The sequence below is a fragment of the Rhopilema esculentum genome, chromosome 19 (assembly GCF_057945365.1).
Source record: "Rhopilema esculentum isolate cy_ngs chromosome 19, ASM5794536v1, whole genome shotgun sequence".
Taxonomy (NCBI): Eukaryota; Metazoa; Cnidaria; class Scyphozoa; order Rhizostomeae; family Rhizostomatidae; genus Rhopilema; species Rhopilema esculentum.
Window position 1 is genome coordinate 2,369,786 of NC_142833.1, and position 18,931 is coordinate 2,388,716.

At 35.1% G+C, this 18,931-nt stretch overlaps 2 protein-coding genes across 4 annotated transcripts; both read left to right on the forward strand.

Moving 5' to 3' along the window:
• Positions 1 to 7: 7 nt before the first annotated feature.
• On the forward strand, positions 8 to 3,081 carry LOC135688353 (phosphatidylinositol N-acetylglucosaminyltransferase subunit P-like). Its single transcript, XM_065205176.2, has 5 exons — positions 8 to 87; positions 975 to 1,114; positions 1,753 to 1,825; positions 2,211 to 2,329; positions 2,945 to 3,081. Exons 2-5 carry the CDS (start codon positions 1,000 to 1,002, stop codon positions 3,052 to 3,054), a joined length of 417 nt encoding a protein of 138 aa, XP_065061248.2. The 5' UTR covers positions 8 to 87; positions 975 to 999; the 3' UTR covers positions 3,055 to 3,081.
• LOC135688346 (uncharacterized) lies at positions 2,977 to 17,839 on the forward strand. 3 transcript variants are annotated; one of them, XM_065205169.2, is made up of 8 exons: positions 2,977 to 3,065; positions 8,167 to 8,285; positions 8,939 to 9,022; positions 9,902 to 10,012; positions 11,068 to 11,124; positions 11,563 to 11,974; positions 12,804 to 12,899; positions 14,752 to 17,839. In XM_065205169.2, the coding sequence occupies exons 2-8, from the start codon at positions 8,208 to 8,210 to the stop codon at positions 14,910 to 14,912; spliced, it is 999 nt and encodes a 332-aa protein (XP_065061241.2). In that variant the 5' UTR covers positions 2,977 to 3,065; positions 8,167 to 8,207; the 3' UTR covers positions 14,913 to 17,839. The 3 variants fall into 3 exon arrangements, with proteins under 3 accessions (XP_065061241.2, XP_065061239.2, XP_065061240.2); XM_065205167.2 differs by lacking the exon at positions 2,977 to 3,065 and adding an exon at positions 3,825 to 3,963 and having other exon boundaries at positions 14,752 to 17,836; XM_065205168.2 differs by lacking the exon at positions 2,977 to 3,065 and adding an exon at positions 5,407 to 5,545.
• Positions 17,840 to 18,931: the final 1,092 nt, after the last annotated feature.

An 18,931-nucleotide genomic window follows, 5' to 3' on the forward strand; every position in this document is an offset into this window, starting at 1 on the left:
CAGATTAAAACACCGCACAAATTCAAGAACAACAAATTGCTTCGGCAGTAGGGAGTATAATGTCAACAAAGGTTAATGCTAAATTGTGTGAGTTTTTTTCTAGCTCTTATCTTTATGTTTTATTCTAGCAACAAATTTATCTTGCTTTAAAATGTGGAGCCATCTATTAGTGAAACGGAAGTAATTTGAAGCTATTAAGGTGGAAAAAGCAAACGTGTTCTAACTAAGAAAACAACGCACTGCTTGCATGCAGAGCATTTAGAAAATTAGTATCAGGGCTTAAAGTGAATAAAAAGCCCCCTTCCCGATCCCCAGGCTTGTGTAATTCTATTTGAGCCACTCCATTTCAACGGGCACTATCATTTCATTTGATAGTGCAAGGTCATTTGACATCGGTTTTTTGGTGCTTTGATATCTGTTCTCTAATTTCCATTGCTTTTTTTGTAAACTTTACTAATGCATTTACTAATGTTTTTTTTAAACTGTTGAAAAATGCGACACAAATATGCGAGCTGAGGCTGAGCAATTTTTCAATAATATACTTTAGAATTGAGTGATTCTGAGCCTAAATATTCTTTTAAGCAATATTTTTATAAAAGAAAAAGAGTGTATCCTCATGGATGGCAACAGAGGTAAACAAAGATGTTAGGCTGATCCTTAATCTACACCATACAGCTGAAAATGAAGAATTCAACAGTTTGGTGACAAAGTATTTATAAGACTTGTTTTAAAAGACCAAGCTATATTTAATCTCAAGGGCTATCATATTGTCTCAATATGTGTTTGAAGCAAGTCTAACTCACACAATCTACTCAACATGAAAGAATGCAAGAACCAGATTTGGTTTTCATGTAAACCTTGGTCTGACTACCATCAATGAGTGTGTATTCCATGAGTATGCCTTCAAATATTGAAAGTATTTTCAAGTTATGATAAATTTTCACCATTATATTTTTCTTTTGTTATTTTTGTAGTGATAGTTATGTAACTCTATAAAAGATGTCTAAGAAACAAGGCAAGAAACCACAAACTGAATTAGAGCACTCCCCAGCACCAACTCCAGAAAGAGCAATTCATGGTTTTGTTCTGTACCTTCTAACTTATGTTGCATTTGGTAAGCAATTTTTGGTCACATTTTTAGTATTTAGTGGTCAATTTTGGAATGATATAATCATTATAAAATATTTTGGGGTATTAAACCATCTAATGGTTGAGAGTACAATGATAGGGCCTGGGTTTCAAAAAGGTGTTTTATTTGAATCAAGCCTAACAATGTTTATTTATATCTGAGAAAATCATTTGTAACAGATAAAGCACACTTGAAATATGTTTTCTCACTTTTTGTAAGCACAAAATTTGGGCTTTATCCCTGCATATAAAAAGCAAAGGTTGCTAGCAGGATTATGCTAGATTGTCTGTAGTTGTCTTGAAAGCATAGACTAGAAATATATGTTTTTTTCTAAATGAGAACAAACTACCCTGTATTCTTTATGCTTTAGCGTTGCTTTATTGCAAAACACAGTTTTTTTAGAAAAAAGATAAGGACATGCAATGTAAAGGTTAATACCAGTTTTTAATTTAATTCTCTGTTATTTTTGAAATGATAAATATTTGCTACTCTCTGCTGTCTGTGGTAGTATATCAGTCCAATTTTTATAATAAATTGTTTTATAGTCTATGGTACTGCTGAAAATGAGTATACATATCATATATTTGAGAGCCAAACTTCATTTTAGTTTTTATTCAAACCAGGTTTTTATCTTCTTTGGGCATTGGTTCCAGACAATGTATTGCATGAAATTGGTATCACATATCTCCCTCAAAGGTATATTTATCATTTGTTAACTGTTCTAATTATATGAATCAAATTAAATTAACTAAGAGATTTATGGCTCTTCTGGGCAAACTACCATTGCTATGCTAATTAAATACAGTGCCATGTATGTGTATGATGTTTAAGAGCAACATTTAAAAGCATTAAATTCTTAGGTAAATCATGTTGCACTGTCAGATATATGTGTTCCATTTAAAGTCTATATGCCATGTGGTTTTGAGCATTTGAGCATGAAATATGACAAAGAACAGTTTGTTTTCATCATTGTATTGTGATTGAACTTATGGACATGTTGCAGTTTTTACCTCTTTTAATCCATTGCATTTGGTTTTCAACTGGTTCATTTAGTAATACCAATTTCATATTCCTTTTGTAGACTATGGATCTTTTTGGGGCCTTTTCTGATCATATTGGCTGTCTCTCTTGTGCTGTTTATCTTCTTGGTTCGTAATTACTTGGAAACACCTAGCTGGGACTCACTTCAATATCTTACAGGTGAGTTGAAGAAATTGATGAATGCTTTTGATACTTTTCATTAGCTACTAAGCTTTGTAGAACTATGTTGACCATTTTTGCAAAAAAAGGGGGGGGGGGCAATTTCTAAAGTAGTTTTTGACCACTGTCCATTTTGAAAATATTGATTAAGTGGAAGACAAGTAAGCAGAATATAAAGGCAATTGTTAGCTATTGTGCTTGTGTGTCCCTGTTGCCAACAAAGTGGGTGAGTTATTTAAAATTTGCCATTGAAGCTACTCAGGTGGCAAAAAACTGACTATTTTTCAAACAGACCTTTGGGGAGAAGGGTCTCACACCCCTACATCCCTCAAGTAAATCAGTTGCAGCTTACTTATAGATTAGAAATTTCTATATATATATATATATATATATATATATATATATATTTATTCTAAGCCTGTTATTTAAAGTCAAATGTCTCATAGAATGTTTGTTTATTAGGAGAGAACTAAAAACTATAAAATTTATTGAAACCACGAAAGCTGAAAGCATGAACCTACTTGTTTGATTTTTGTTTTTGTTGCTAGATATTTTTGTAGATATGTTTGTTAGCTTTTCTGAAAGATCTTCTGATAATTGAAATTTTCTCATCAGATGATCACCAGGTTCTAGTGGACCCCAGATCAAACAAAATAGAGCCTGTGGCGGACATGCACATCTCTGATGTCAACAAAATGTTGTATATCAAATCTAAAACAGGATGACATTGCATCTGGCAAGTACCTTTGAATATGTTGGGTGATGTTTGGCTAAAAGACCCATTATAAAGGGGGCACAAGTGAGAGGCACTATGTGCACTGTAGTCTGGTGATACCAAGGTGCCCGTATGAATGTACCAAGAATAGTCCAACATCTCTTTGAAATGACATCAACTGCATTCTGTGCACGAAGAAGATATGATTAATTTAATAGTGCATGTTTGGAAAGCTGTTGGAGGGGTTCTCTGCCCCATTGCTCGCTTTTGCCCCCCCCCCCCCCTTGCCAGGTGTCTGAAATGCGTATGATGCTGACTTGGATACCAAAAATTATCAGTTGTCACAGAGTTTTGGAAGCGTGCTGGGCCTATCAGTTACAGTGAATGACGGAATCCAGCCAAATCGATGCTGCCTAAATTTTATTTAGTTGAGTTCATCCTGGCCAATCCTATGTATGTGTTTGAGAATTTGCAAACTACTACAAGAATCAAAATTTCACTTTGTCCGGCGCCCAGGCTCTTTTCATGCCTTTTTTATTATTTGCAGCTTTTAAAGTTTATTTTTACACACCTAACACAGCTTTAGACAGACAAAGACCGTCCCAAAACGAAACAATTATTGTTATGCTCGCAAAGTTTTAAATGAATACAAAGGATTACGCCAGGTAAGCTTCGTTACAAATCGTTACGTCACAATAGGCTAGGTACGAGGCTGTACGGTTCGTCTGAGTGGTGAAAGTGAATCAGTGAATCTGTTGTTGTTATGATCTATCGATTTTGGTAGTCGAAAACAAGGACATTTCTATAGCCACTTTATTTCTTACGAGAAATTTGAATCCACTCGTAATTGCAATGTAATGCAGGTATCACAATGCTGATGCCACGAGATTAATTTCGAGATCGGCTATGTTTTTTTGCGGTAAGTAAAGTGAAGTTAATGTACTTTCGCTTCCAACACTGTTATTGTAGGCCAAATGGTTGTTTTGTTTCTCGAATTTCTGTCCGTCGGTTCCAATAAATCCAGTTTGACATCCTAGTATTCTTCATACATTTGTAAATACTCTCGATGTTTGCCTAAATTTGTACTTCATGAACGTCATGAACGTTTAATATTTCTTTGTATGCAATGAGCTTTGTTTGTAAAACTGAAATTGATCGGTTGAGGTCATCAATATTCTTAATGAAAAAGCGCTCTAATGTTCCAGACTGAGGCCTTCTCAACTTTCAATGAATCTTTTTTTATAGGCAGGTTTACAGGGCTGCGTAATGTAAGTTGTAGTTGAAGCCGGATTTAGGTGTATCTTTCGGCATAATTTACATTTCCCTTCTGATTTAAGATAACTTCGAGGGGAAGGAACATATTGCTCTAGCCTTTAAATATGAAAAGCTAAACCAAATTTATAGCTGTTCAAGAAGTATTATTTACTTGTTAATCTTGTGAAATGCGAAAATCGAATAAAGGGCAACTTCCGTGGCTGGTCGGTTTTTGTTTTGTTGTTGCTATGCAACGCTATAATCGAAATAGTAGCCATTTGTGGGTAGTGTAATGTGGTAGATGCTGAAAGAACGTGTGTCTTTTGGAAACAGACAAACAAACAAACAGACTAGGTGCATTACATAGTAATCTTTCATTTAATCGTTTTTGAATGTCCATGTCTGATGATAGAAATGATTCTCCAGAGTAAAAAATATTTTGATATTTTTTTGCAACCTGGCAATAAAATAAGCTGTTGTCTTTGAATTCTGTTCTTTTAAACTTAATCACTTTCAGTTTTTATTTTATAGTATTGTTTATTCATACATTACATAACCACAATAAGCTATCATTTAACTAAACTTAAACTTTACATTTATACTTTACAACAATATATAATTAATAATATTCAGAGCATTCATAAATTGTATGCAAGGACCATGGAGCATGCTAAAAACTAAAAGCAAGACAAATTCTTGCATGGTTTTTGCAGATTATTAGGTCCCTGCTTCTGTCGAGAAGGTGTTTTCTCTGTAGCTTGGCTAATCTAAGAGAGAACACCCTAGGCAAGGGTATAGCATCCCCGGTAACAAGAGAGCTTCCCTTCTCCCCTTGTGATAACAGGGCACCCCTTGAAAGATGGGAGCACCTGCTGCTTTCTTTGGGTAATAATTTCTATATTAAAACCACCCATGGAAGCCTGCACTCGAAGAGGGCAACAGGAAAAATTGCCAAGAAAAAGGGCTAAACAATGATACAACAAAGGAAAATACTAAATTTCACAAGGGCAAGGGGGCAACTGCCCCTGTTGCCCCCCTGGCACAGGTGTCCTTGAAACCACCCATCCACAAAACAGTAAAGAAAAGTTAGGAAAAAATTCAGAAACAAAGCAAAATGAGGACAAGAATCCAATGCTATGAGGTAGCGGGTGGTTCTGTTCATGCTGTTGGGGGTGAGGATGTTTGCCAGGCCAGGCCGTCATAGGAACAACCACAAATCCAGTATCAAAAAAGCTCTGAATAAACAAGTTAGTTTCTTTTACAACACATAATTCTAACCCATCTAATTGACTTCTATTTAAAAATCCCTGCAAATGATTATTGTTGTGTTTAATTCACCTGCTGAGCAAAACACTTGCCTTAAGGCATTAATTATTTATTATAAAGCTGTTGTTACAGGGCTGTTTATCTGTTGAATTATTTTTTGAACATGCCACCAGATGCTTGTAGTACTTTCATTCATAAGAGTCCATTCTAGTTTTGGTTTCCCACTTTCTATTTGTTGATGAAAACCACTAATATGAAGTTGATCTTTGTGGACTAACCTTGATTTGAGCTTGACTATGTGTGGTTTCGCAAACAACCACACTCATCAAAACACTATGAAAGAGGAAGTGGTAGATTTGTATGTTCCACCCACTTACCTTGAATCCTCTATTTGACTGCCAAAGCCATTGCATGTTTTTTGGCTTATAACAAGGTTGCCAAGATTTGGAAAATAATACCTGTGAGATTTCATGAGCGCAGCTAGTGAACAATGGAACTGGGGTCCAGGGTATGGGGCAGAAGAATTCTGAATTTCAGTAGATCTGGAGTGCTCAAATGGTTCAAAACTAGACCATTCAGAATGCCTGAGCATTTAACATCTAAAATACTCCAGAAAAGCACTGAGAACAGGCTTTTAAACATAAGAATAACCAATCGAAGCAATGAACAAGAATAATTGATCTTCAAATTTAGCTGATTAAGAAATTATTGCCTGAAGTTTTTGAGCTGTTGTCACAAACCTCTGCAATACATTTTATCAATCTAACTCTGTATATAATTCGCAACTTTCATTTTAATATGATAATAACAGACTTTCCTAATAGTTTTGTCAAATCTCTATCTGAGGCGGCACCATGGAAATTTTCGAATTTTGATGCTTCTAGTTCCCTGGAAAATGCACTCTTTTAGGCAAATTTCACTAAAGCAATCCTCCTAATCCTATATTGAAAATTATTATTTTATGCAAAAAAATTTTACAGCAGTTAAAAATAACAATTTCGCCGTGGTCTTGAAAAATACCAGGTTGTCAGTTGCTTCTAATGCTAGGTAAGAAGAAACAGCACTGGTTCTCAATTTAGATCCCTCTTTCATCTTAGCATGCATTTTGAATGTTAAAAAAAATCAGCTGGAGCTCAAAGTGAATTTCAGTTGATGCTTCTACTGAGAAACTCTAGGAGAATTGGACACAAGGCAAAATTTTATCTAAAGAGGGCCTGGAATTTTAGATTTATTGCCAACAAGCCATCTTCAAATCATCAAATCATTAGTTTGTTTACCTTCATTCATATCGAGGAATATCATATTTAACCAACAGAGCAACTACCTTTGCTTGATCCTTTATTGATTTTATGACATGAAGGTCTCTGAAATACCTAAAGCGTTTCTTCCACAGAGCGTATTTTACCTAAAATTTCCTATTGAGATACTAGGGGGGGGGTGGTATGACACTCCCCGTACACTCCCGGTCGCGACTCCCCTGAGGTCTGGGCATGTGATTGTCATAAACAATGTAGTGGAATGGAATGTGTTCAGCAACCAATGAGGCGTTTGATCTTAATTGAAGAAAGAATGAGGCCCAGGGAGAAATCCGTGAGAAAAATAGCTCCGTGAGTCTCACGGCCAAAGCGTGGGTCTTGGCAACCTTGTTATAAATTTAGAATCTAGGTCTGTAAATACAAAGTGAAAAGTCTGCTATCAACAGTTTACTAATTTTGAGAAGACTTGCTTTTTATTCATAAGTGTAGTTTGCAGGAAATTTTTGGAAAAATGTTTCAGTAAGAACAAAAATGTTTCCATTGAACAACTTTTGATAGGAGTGTGTAAACCAGGGTTTTAGAGTTGAAATTCTGAAGTGTCATGATTTTTGTCATTCAAAACTCAAAATTGATAGAATAATTTTTGAACTTGAAGCAGCAGAAATTAAATTTATTTATAATATTCCTTAATGAGAATTATTGTGTCCAATATCAGGGCATTCAAAATATAATTGTTGTTTTTAACTAATTGGTCAGTGACAAACACTGACTTTATATTCTGGAAATTATTAATAAATAGAGTAACCATGATTTATTTAGTAAAGTGCTTAACTTGTAACTAACCAGTCTTGACTTTGAGGCTTCGCTCTCTGCATGAGGCAACAGTTAGTGTCTTTAAGGGCATCCGCCTCTTAAAGAGCTATGGGACACATCCAAGCCATTTTCTATGTGAAAGATAGATGTGGGTTTAAAGCCCCCTTAAAACGCATAATTGTCTAGCAAAGAGGAGTTAAAAGAAAAGTGTAAAAATTTTGATCTACATGAAAGTTTCAATGATGCTAGTGCTCATAATATTGATTTTATGATCAAATAAAGCTCAACATTTTATAATTGCTTAGACAATGATTAGCAACTGAAGCTAAAAAGTTTATTTTGCTCAAATCCTTTATAAGTTTTCAAACTTTTTATAGTCATAAAAGCAAGCACAAAAATATGAGAAACTGTATCCAGACTAAAGTTATCAGTCTTAATCTGAGCTTAAAAATGCCTTAACTAGTCTCCATCTGCCAATTGGACTCCTTGCTGTTACATGGACTGTCAAGTAACACATAAGTTTGTTGTTGTAGGTGAAATCATGAAATTTTGATTAGACTTTTGGTAAAAAGATATGGATGGAGACATGATTGAGGAAAGGCCTCAGAAGTATATGGATCAGTTCCTCTTTAAGAGGGAGGCAAATGGAAAGGTATCAGCATTATGTTACATCCTGTTAACAAATGTATGCACAGCTGCTGTTCCTAGAATAATTGCTATGCCTTTGATCCAGGTGGTAACTGTAACTTGTTCGGAAGCTATTTTTAAATCTGTTTCAGAACTTTCCACACTCTAAAGGAAGGTTTGATATCGTAAAGCAGTCATTCAGTTATGTAAAGAGCAAATTTTGTGGAAGAATAAACATTATAGTGGTTAAAGGAAAATTTCTGCAAAAATATTTTGCAGACTCTTGATGTTCCTTGTACACTTTATTTTTCATAAAATTATTCTTAGAATGTGCGCTACAAAGTGCAGTGGATGTTTTGAAAAAATTCATTATACTAAATTGTATTTTTAATTTGCATCAAACTTATGGAGGGAGTCACAATAGGCCAACGATTTTGTTAAATTTTTGTGAATTGTGTTGTGATGTGTATCTGCACTATTTAATAAATTATGCTAATGGGACTTAAAGAAAAATTTTGACTTCTGTTTGTAGAACACTCTACCAATTTTCTAAGACATTAAATTAAAATTTGGGGGTATGTCCTTACACTCACTCCAAGCGTTTATTTTCGAATAATTTCAAACATGTAGCTCTTTTATTTTGAATTAGCATGCCAAATTTAAATGCTCTTTTTGCAGTGGGTGGAGTATTGGGTGGTCTGCAGAGGAAACTATCTGCTTTTCTATTCTAAGAAATGTGAAACCACAGAGCTTCGAGATTCGGTAAGTTTTTTTCATTATTATAGCAAACTGCTAAGTTGCTCCTAGTGTATCCACTGCTATTTGCTTGTCTTTATCGTCAAAGAAAAGTTCTAGAAGAAATTAAAGAAGAAACATAGATTCTTAATAATAATAAAAATAATAAGACAAATATTTACAGAGGATGGCCTCAGTCACTCGAGGGTGCTTTTCATGAGGGTCCTCAATCCTAATTGGTAATGTGAATATTTTTGAAAAAGTATTTCTAGTTTTCCTTCTGCTATCTTCTAGCTTCTAATGCCATGCCCAAGTACCACCTTGTTTCCTTAATGAGATTATCCACCAGTAAAGATCTTTTTGCTAGTCAAGCCATGGTGCAGCTTTTCTCTTCTTTTCATAACCTGGTTAAGATGTCATACAAACATGTATGGCCCCATGCTGGTTGTGTCTGACTCAGTTTTAAAGAATGACATTTGAATTTCGCCATAAAGGATTTATATTAAGATTATTTAAATAGCTGAAACACCAAGGCGTGATACCATCTGTTCATGATAAAAGCTGTTTCAAAATGTTTGAATAGATGACATTTGATGACCTAACCTTCAGGAGAATGTGCAAGTGGCATGGATAGACCAAATAAAAAATGAATTGACAATAACGACTGTGCTCTCCTTTACCAAAATAAGTTGACATGAATAATGCCTTTTCTAAATCTCGAATTTTCAGGCATATTTTTCTTTCTAAATTAATAGCTTTGTTTTTGAAGATTTCGTTCTTGTTCTTCGTAACTAAAAATCTAGAAAATTGCTAGTTTTTTATTAGATATAACAATAACCATTTGGTTACCGTACGACATAAAATATATTTCCGTTGGATTTTATGACATTAAATATTTTATTTCAGTTTAAAGGGTCGATTGAATTGACTCCGGGTACTAGATGCACCATAGTAAAGAGGAAGAAATACAGTTTCCCATTCTTTCTTGCAACCAGCAAAGCAAAGTTCTATTTCAAGGTGAGTTATAAAACATGACATCAAAATAACATCTTCAACAAAACTCTGATTACAATCTTGCGCTTGCTGATGTTTTGAAACGGATCGCAAATCGTTTTACCCAGGGACCAATTTTTATTATATTTGGTATCCTGGTGAATTAGGTCGACTGGAATAGTTGTGCCAGCATAAAAGCATCTTTACATCTGTGACTCAATTTTTGTAGGTCCAAAAGAGTGACTAAAGACTCACTGTAGATCCATATGCCACATGCTACATGTCCATGCACCATAAATTGCAATAACGAGATCTGTATGACTCATAAATTCTCCAGCTAATGCATCGAATAAAACATAATAACGACGAGGTGTCACAAGCCATATGTAACATTTTTAAAACAAATGACTGTAAACATAAATATAAAACCCAGTAAACAAATAATTTTCAGAAAAGCAAACCTAATAAGCGTTGGGGTGATTTAATGCTGCAAAATAAAGGAACACAACTATGGAATAATCTCCCAAAGCCTATAAAAGATATGATAAAGAAAGAAATTTTTCCTTGTTACTAAGAAAACAAATGCTGTTAAAGCAATAGAATTATGAAATGAGAAATATAATGAAACGTAATCCACATGCTATAGTATTATGCTGTCGTTTATAAAGTATATACAGGCACCACGAAGCAGGGGGGCTGGGGAGAGGGCTTTAGCCTCCCCCCACTCTTTGCCAGAAGTGCATCAAATTAACCAATGAATCACCAGTCAAGACCATTTTTGTTCGGTTTAACCCCCCCCCCAACTTTTTTTAGACCCCCAACTCTTCTCAACGCATTCTGTGGCTCCGCGGTGCCTGATAAAACCAACATTGTTTTTGTCATTGTAATTGCTGTTATGTTTTGATCTATACCTTTTGTTAACGGCCCAAGCTAAGTGAGTATATACTTTTTCTTGCGTCGTCATATATTAAAGTATTAATGTAGTATTCATCTTATGCGGTATACGAATAAAATTGAACAATACTCTGCTTTTCTCTTAAGGATAGGTTTTGAAAAGATTGTTTGTTCTTGCATTCCAGAGCCCATCATTGCTGTTACGACATCAGTGGATCCACGCTATTAACCTATCAGTCAAGGTAAATGTCATATTTGTGCATCTTCATAGAAGATGTTACAGTGCCTGTGCAATATGTGAATAGAAAAGACAGTATTGATGTTTTTTGTTTCTGTAGTGAATTCAACCTAATTCGTGGCAATGTAAAAAATAGACTTTTAAAGCATCTTATCATTAAATTGAATGGCTGCATTTTGTTACACAGTCAACATCTTCACGCATCACTCATCTGAAACAATAGAGTGCAATTAGAATGCGCCTTATTTTGATGTGATATAGGTAGGTTTTCGAAGTTGGCTAATGAGCTGGAAGTTTGGCTGATGGTCTAAACTTCATATCGACTCTTTCTCTCCCCATCTCAAGTTCCAAATTATTGACAAACATTCACATCTTTGCTGAGTTAATTTACTGTTATTTTTCGGTTTCACCACGTTTTTGTTACTATTACCTTTTGTATCAGGGTGCCATGCCTCAGTCCCCGCCAAAGACTTTGCCAGAAAGGACTGCCGATCTAGACAGCCAAGATGAGGAGACATCCAGTGTTGATATGAACTATAACGATCCAGGGTCAGAAGCCGAACAATCTCCCTTTGTGGATGACTGTATTGAAGATGAAACGGACACTTCAAGCAACATTATTTTAGTCACCAGTCGCCCGGAAGGAGAGGAGGAAGTAACAAACTTTATTACCGGGGAGAGAACCCCAAGTACAAGCAATTACCAAGTTACTAACTTTTTAAACTCACAAAAAATGGATCCAGTTTTGAGTGTTAAAACAGGCATTGATAACTTATCGTTTGAAGAAGAGGAAGTAGCCAACATGAACAGATACAAAAGCCCGAGTCCGATTTCTGGAAAGAGCATAACCTCAGGTATAAGACTTTTCATGTCTCTCAGATTTGAATCTATTACTGTTCATTACCAATAGATTCTGATAAATTATATAATCCTATATTAAAGTTGAATTGCCTGACGATCGCATTAAGCTTGAAACTCAGGGTAGCAACTTTGAATCGTCCTTTTCTGTGCACAGCCCTGCCTATACGGCATTGAGCACTTTCTGAAAGACTGCTTAACAGTAATTTTCAAATAAAATTGGCTCGTGCTCGACCGTTTACTAACATTTACCAAAAATGTTTCGATTTATTCAGCAATGTGGTAGAACAAATCCTTATAAGATAAGACCGTTTTTCATAAATCGTATAGCGTCCATTTCACCGTCTTTTTATATGACAATGCAAACGTTTTATAATGTTCCAAACTAAGTTTGAATGCAATTTGAACAACAAATTGAATTTGCTAAATATACTTCTCCTTGCTACAAGTGATTTAATTAATAAAATATAGCTGTTCAGGGAATTTGGATACTCCAGGCAAGATCGGGAGTTCTTCTCTAGAGAAAAAACCCCTGGAGGTTGACATCCCCTTTTACAGAAACAGCCAAGTATATATTTTCAAAATTCATTTAAGCATAATACCTTCTAGCCAAAATATTATTATCTTTGAAATACAAAACATCAATCGAAATAGAATTTAGAAGAGGGGAAAACTGATGCCTTCTGTTAAGTGGCATTTGGGGATATGAAATGAAGCTAATATATTTTGGTCATAAATCTTCAGAAAATGTTTCATTAAACTTTTTTGTTTTTGTTTACTAAAGATTAGTGATGGTTTTTACTGAAGCTTGCTTTCAATTTCCAGGAACACCTTCGCCAAAATTCTCTTTATCGTCACCTAGCAGCAGAAATGAGTCTAATATCCCCAGCCGTGTTGTGCGGTCTGCAGGCTCTATTCGCGGTAAGTTTTTCGATGAAATAGCGGTCGTGTTTTGAAATTAATACAATCTTCTTTAGATAAGAACACACTTTACAAGAACACCGAGACTCGATTACCCAAAAACTACGAACAACTTTAGAATATTCCCAGCGCAGCTGAAAAAGTAGGAGAAAATACATTTTGTTTTCAAACTTTTCTCGTGACATCAAACAGAGCCAAATTTATCAGCTGATGAACCTTGCTATTAAAAATTACATGGAAAAGTGTTAGTTAGTAGTTTTTGAAGCAAATAATAGTATGTAGTTGTAAAAAAACTTATGTTTAATAAGAACAACATTAAGTACACCTGGGCGTCAAATTGTCCAAACCTTTCAATTTTACTTTACTTTTACAGTACTTATTCAATTATCCGGTCTTCTCGGGACACGGGATTTCAAGATTCGTGCGGATAGTCCAAAATTCCGGATAATTGAAAATATATGAATAACGGCAGAAACCAGCGTAAATAAGAAAGACGAGTGCAAATATTCTCAAAAGACTTATAAAATGTGTAAATGGAAAGCAACAAAAACGCTCCCGATATATTATCAAAAATTTTTCTAAGGTTTTTCAATTTTTTACGGACCGGATAGTCAAAGTCCGGATAAACGGTGGGTTGTATAATTGAATCATTACTGTACCTTGTTTTTAGATTTTAATAAAAAACACTTCCCAATTTTTATACTTCAGTTGTAAATAAAACTTGTTACTCTTACTTAATTTTTACCTCTTTTAGAAATTGTAATTGGATAGGGTAGCAGGTCCTTGATGATAACAGATAACAGACCTACAATGCCTGCCAAAGGTCTTGGAACACTGACGTCAGTTTGCAAGGGCCCCCTCTTTCAATCAATCATCCCCCTCTCCCCTACAGAACAATGTTGGTTCACTATCAAACGGGTTAGGATTTTGGAAGCATTTCCTTTGGGGTGCTTTTTTGATATTTCTCTAAACTATAGACATTGTTTTAGGGGGAAGGGGGCGGAAGTAGCAATTTTTTCTGGAAAAAAGTAATTAAAGATATAAAATGCAACGCAAATTGCTGGGTGTTCCAAGTACTTTTAGCAGGCATTGTACATATGATCAAATCCAACTGTTAAAATATTAGTTATTATTATTATTATTATTATTATTAACAAGAGCATCAAGCCTTGGCTAAAATTATCTGGTCCTTATGGAAAAGAGTGCAACCATAATATAACAATGCACCTGATTAAAGCAATGGTCTGAGCAAGGCATTATGTGGATCCCCCAACCTCCAAGCTGAAAACATAACATGGCAAAATAGGATTACACTACGCTGCCTCTAATCTTTACAACATAAATCTAAACAGTTGTGCACTTGACCAGCTGAATACAAACAGATCTAAAAGCGCACCTGACCAGCTGAATAAATAAAATTACACTGAAACGCGACCATCTGGATGAATAGCCCATTTGTTTCACTAAAAAGCTTTAATTGTATAAGAATTTTATGTTAAGCTTGTGAAAGAAGATTTGTGTATAAATTTTTATAACGACGAAGCAAGAGATTTCATAGGCAGAAGACAGTACTTATGATCTCCAATCTTCTACTTATATGTACTTACTGTAATTTTTACTGTACACATCAGATCTGATTAAGGTAAATTTAGATAAAATATCTAAGCTCACCAACTACAACGCGTCTAGGCTCATTTTTAGCCCCATTTCTTCGCCATGATTTTAGAATTTGTTTGATTTAAGAATGAGAGTAAGACAAGTAGGAATGGCTTCCCACCTCAGTCAAAGCGGATGACTGATATTACTTCCCTTTCAATTCACCGGCCTAAGACTGTCTATCTTTGTTTTCTAGGTGTTTCCAGTGGAGTTCTAAACTCTTCGCAAGTTGGAAGCAACATATATTTGTCCGTGCAGCCATCCTCGAGTAGACCATCACTTGGCTCTAACCGATTCTCGAGACATCTAGTTAGCTCCGCCCCAGACCTTAAAGCTTTCACCAGTAGCCTCGCATAAACATGTACGTGTACTGCAGGTTTTCTGTCCCGTAAGCGTTGTAAAAGAAAACTTTCTATGAACGTGTTCTCAAGATAAACCTAATTCACAACAAGATGCATTCATTGATAATGTAAATATTGGAGACGTTTTGGCTCTGGTGATCATTTGTCGTGAAATGCGGCATTAGGCATATGAATATAATAATATTTCTCTTAGAAAGTATCCAATAATTAAAAACATCGTCATTTGTTACAAAGGTCAGTGACCGCTCCAAAGGCTTCATGGTAGAATTATGTTTATAAAAGGTACTCTGCTTTTGAGGCCCACTTTAAAAACTACGTTGAAAGCAGATGCAGATTATAATCACAGATGCAATTTTATCCCACTGCGTCAGTTTTTCTTGATAACTAGTTGAAAGTCCAGCCGTATCCCACAATGCATCAGCAATACAGCTGTTGCTTCCATCAACACATGCTTTGTAACGAATATCACGGCCAAATTTGCCCATACGCCTTTGCGAATTTCATCATTTTAGAAAAGCAGCTAATATGGTTTTTTTAGATCATGAGTTAGAAAGGATATAATTTGTTGTGTTATTGTGCTGTATTGTTTAAAACAAAAAATACGAAAGATTTCAACATAAGCGTTGTTAATGCATGATGTCAACACTAACCCATTTCTGCAAGTCCAAACAATAGCCAAATTGTTGATGATGTTTTGTTCACTACACACTTTTTTATGAAAATACTTTTATTTTTGTGCTGAGCCTCAATATTCTATAAAATCTGTGATTCTTAGCCTGAAATTATTTTTTCGAAAATTCAAATTATTTGCTAATGTTTTTCTTCATTATAAAAACATGGTAGAAAATTAAACATAGCAGAACACAAGCTTGATGAGTATTCCTCAAACATTTTGCGTTAAAATCATGCTCGTATCGTTTACTCCATAAGCACTTATAGATAAAAAGTTGTCTAATCTTGATTCACAAATTGTATCAATTTCAGCCTCAGCTTTTGTTCTTACAAAATTGTTCTTATGAAAAATGTGTAATTAGATGCTGTGCTGCTCTATTGTAAATAGATTTAAGATGTTATTAACTGTCGGATTTGCCTGGACAAACATTTATATCCGCTGCAGACTTCAGATACCTCGGTCTCCATGCTATCCGCTTAAGTCCTAAGGGCATTGTGAAGTAATTTAAAACGAACAAGCAATGTCTCGAAAAACAGTATGAAGTAAAAATACGTGATGTTCTGGAATGGAAAACAAAGTTTAAGCTCCACATTTCATCCTTATTTTATTGTTTATTCGCCATGTCAGTCTTAAAAACAAAGTAATTAAGCATTGATCATCCCCTGACCATTTTAAGGAGGCCACACCCATTTTAAGGAGGCCCCACCCATGTCGTAAGAGTGGGCATACCTAGATGTCTTAGACAGTTGCCCAATTTCCATTTTAACCAATTTTAGAAAATTGTAAAATTTAATTTTTTTGTAAATAATCTTGCTGATGATAAGTTTTGAATTTAGAAGTTAATGATTTCTTTGAGTATGAATGTGTTATTTTAGTATAATTCAAACGAATTTTCCAAAGATGGATCTACAAAAATTGTTGTTTGGAGTAAATAAAATACTTGTAACGGGCTGCATTACAAAATTAATTTATGAAACAATAACCCTGTTGATATCTATGTTTATGTTCTTTCTGGTAACAATTTTTTACTTTGTACTAAGTTGTTGTCTGAAAACACTTACTAAAATATTTAAAATGTTTATGCGGTTTTCGATGATTGACGACTGAGGGGTCAATATATGAATCAACATGTAAGTTCTTGGCCTTTACTAGATAAGAGGATGGCTCGGTGGTTGCACTTGCAGACTACAGATCCAGGGGTATAAGGTTCGAGTTCCCGACATGACCAAGCCGTTACCTCTATGCAATTCCAGGCGTATGAATCACGAGGTGTTGTCACATCAAGAGGAACTACCAGGACACCGCTCGATAGGCAAAGGTTCTCAGTTTCCCAAAACTGCCTTCGGAGGCTGAGTAGAGACAAAATTAATTAACTAGTAGATTCAGAGACGTCGTATATGTTTAAAAGCAGTATTGGCATTCAATCAATGCTTACCTGAGGTGGCATAACGAATAATGGAAAATCGGTTTTCAAATTACGTGTTATCTAGTATTCTAATTCATTGTGTACAGGACGTTGATTCGGGGGAAAAGGGGGATTCGAATTTACAGGGGCGATGTAAAGCAGAAAATTGCAAAAAATTGTATCTATCTCGACAATTTTGTTTGGGACTGTAGTTTCAGTTGTCTTACAATGGAAAATCCTATACATAGACTTAAAATGCCATCACTTTATAAATTTGTCACTTGTAAAATTATAGTTTTCTATACTCTCATACAAATTTGCAAAATTATACAGGATCAAAAGACGATACCACCAGAAGCTTGGGAATATATAACAACCCTGTGGCAATTTTCAAACAACACATTTAACTCAGTTACCTTCAATCAGGAGATATAGATGAACGAAAGCTAAATGTATAATCCTGAAGTAAGAGGATAGAATAGATCTGTTGTTTTTATCATCAGTTCAACTTTGAAATTTTGGAGATTTAAGTCGATTTATGGTGCCTACATATGACAGCATATTTTCATGTAGCAAGTCCCAATGTACACGTTCTTTATCTGTAAGAAGCTGGTTTGTAAAAAAACTGGTACAAGGATGGCCAAAAACTTAAGAAACTTTAGTGCTAGGCCCAAGAAAAACAAGAAGCTTTAAAACTTTCATTTTAAAAAACGTTTTTATTTGTCTATTTTTCTTTGGAAACGATAGCATATTTTGGATTTTGCTATTTTTTGGCTTTTTTCGTGACGATCTTTGTTCCTTCCTAAAATGGCCAAATTGCAAACAATGTGTCAATTTTAGGTCCCGAAAATAGAAAGCGAGCTAAGAAATTGTTCTGAAACGTCAACGATTAGTAATGAAACGCCAAAATTTGAATGCTATGTTAAGAAAATTTTAGTGCTTAGTGCTGATCCTTAGCACTAAGATTCTTGTAATGAAAAACGTGTATTTCAGTCAAGTACACAAGCCTTGACAGCATTCAAAATTAGACGTAAATGTGATTTTCTGTCGGTACGTTGCTTTGGGGAGCTGGAATAATGTCCTACAGTAGAAACCCACAAAAAATAACCTAGGTTTGTTTCTGGCAGCCTGAATGGGCTCTTAATTAACAGGCCGCTATAGCATTGATTCTAAACTCTAAATAGATTCTAGGTTCTATATAGAATAGATTCTAAATTCCAGTCTAAAAGGTTTTTAATAAGGTTCTTATATACGTACAGGCCTTGCACACATTAAAAATGTTTTCCACCGCAAGAATGGACACACTTAAACCAGCTTTTTTTATATTGGAATTCAAACAATCAAATGAATTTGTGTTGTTAGATTGTCCAATTAGAATGCAACATACCATAACCTGATATCTAAAACCCCTTTTTCTTACATATATATATAAGAACCTCTCCAAATTGCAGCCTCTTGGGGGTTCTTGATTATGGTGTTTTAAAGGTTAAATTTCAGCCTCAATGTTCTTACAAAAACAGTCTCTTTTTATGCGGGTTTCTACTGTAGCTAAGGGATGAATGCCTAGACTTTCGGAGGCATTTCTAAGTTGGAGAAGCGTCAGTAGGAAGAGGGACTGTCGTAAGAAAGGGTTCTTTTTTCCAAAAGAGGGTATTTTAAAGAAAGGGCATTTTTTCAAAAGTTGGGGTCTCCTCCAATCTGCCGAGCATGCCAGTACTCAACAAGATCGTGCGCATGCACTGTCATTCAAAACACGTTTACTGCAAGCAAACCTTCTTTTATTAATCAATTGGCGTGCAAAAAGATGGTTTTCGTAATATCACTGCAGTGAATATTGTGTAAAATTTCAAATTTTGGCGTGCAGCGCTACACTGAACCCCTTTCGCTTCCCAAGTCCTTGTCCCCTGCGTATGGTTTTCGTTATAAACTAAAAAAG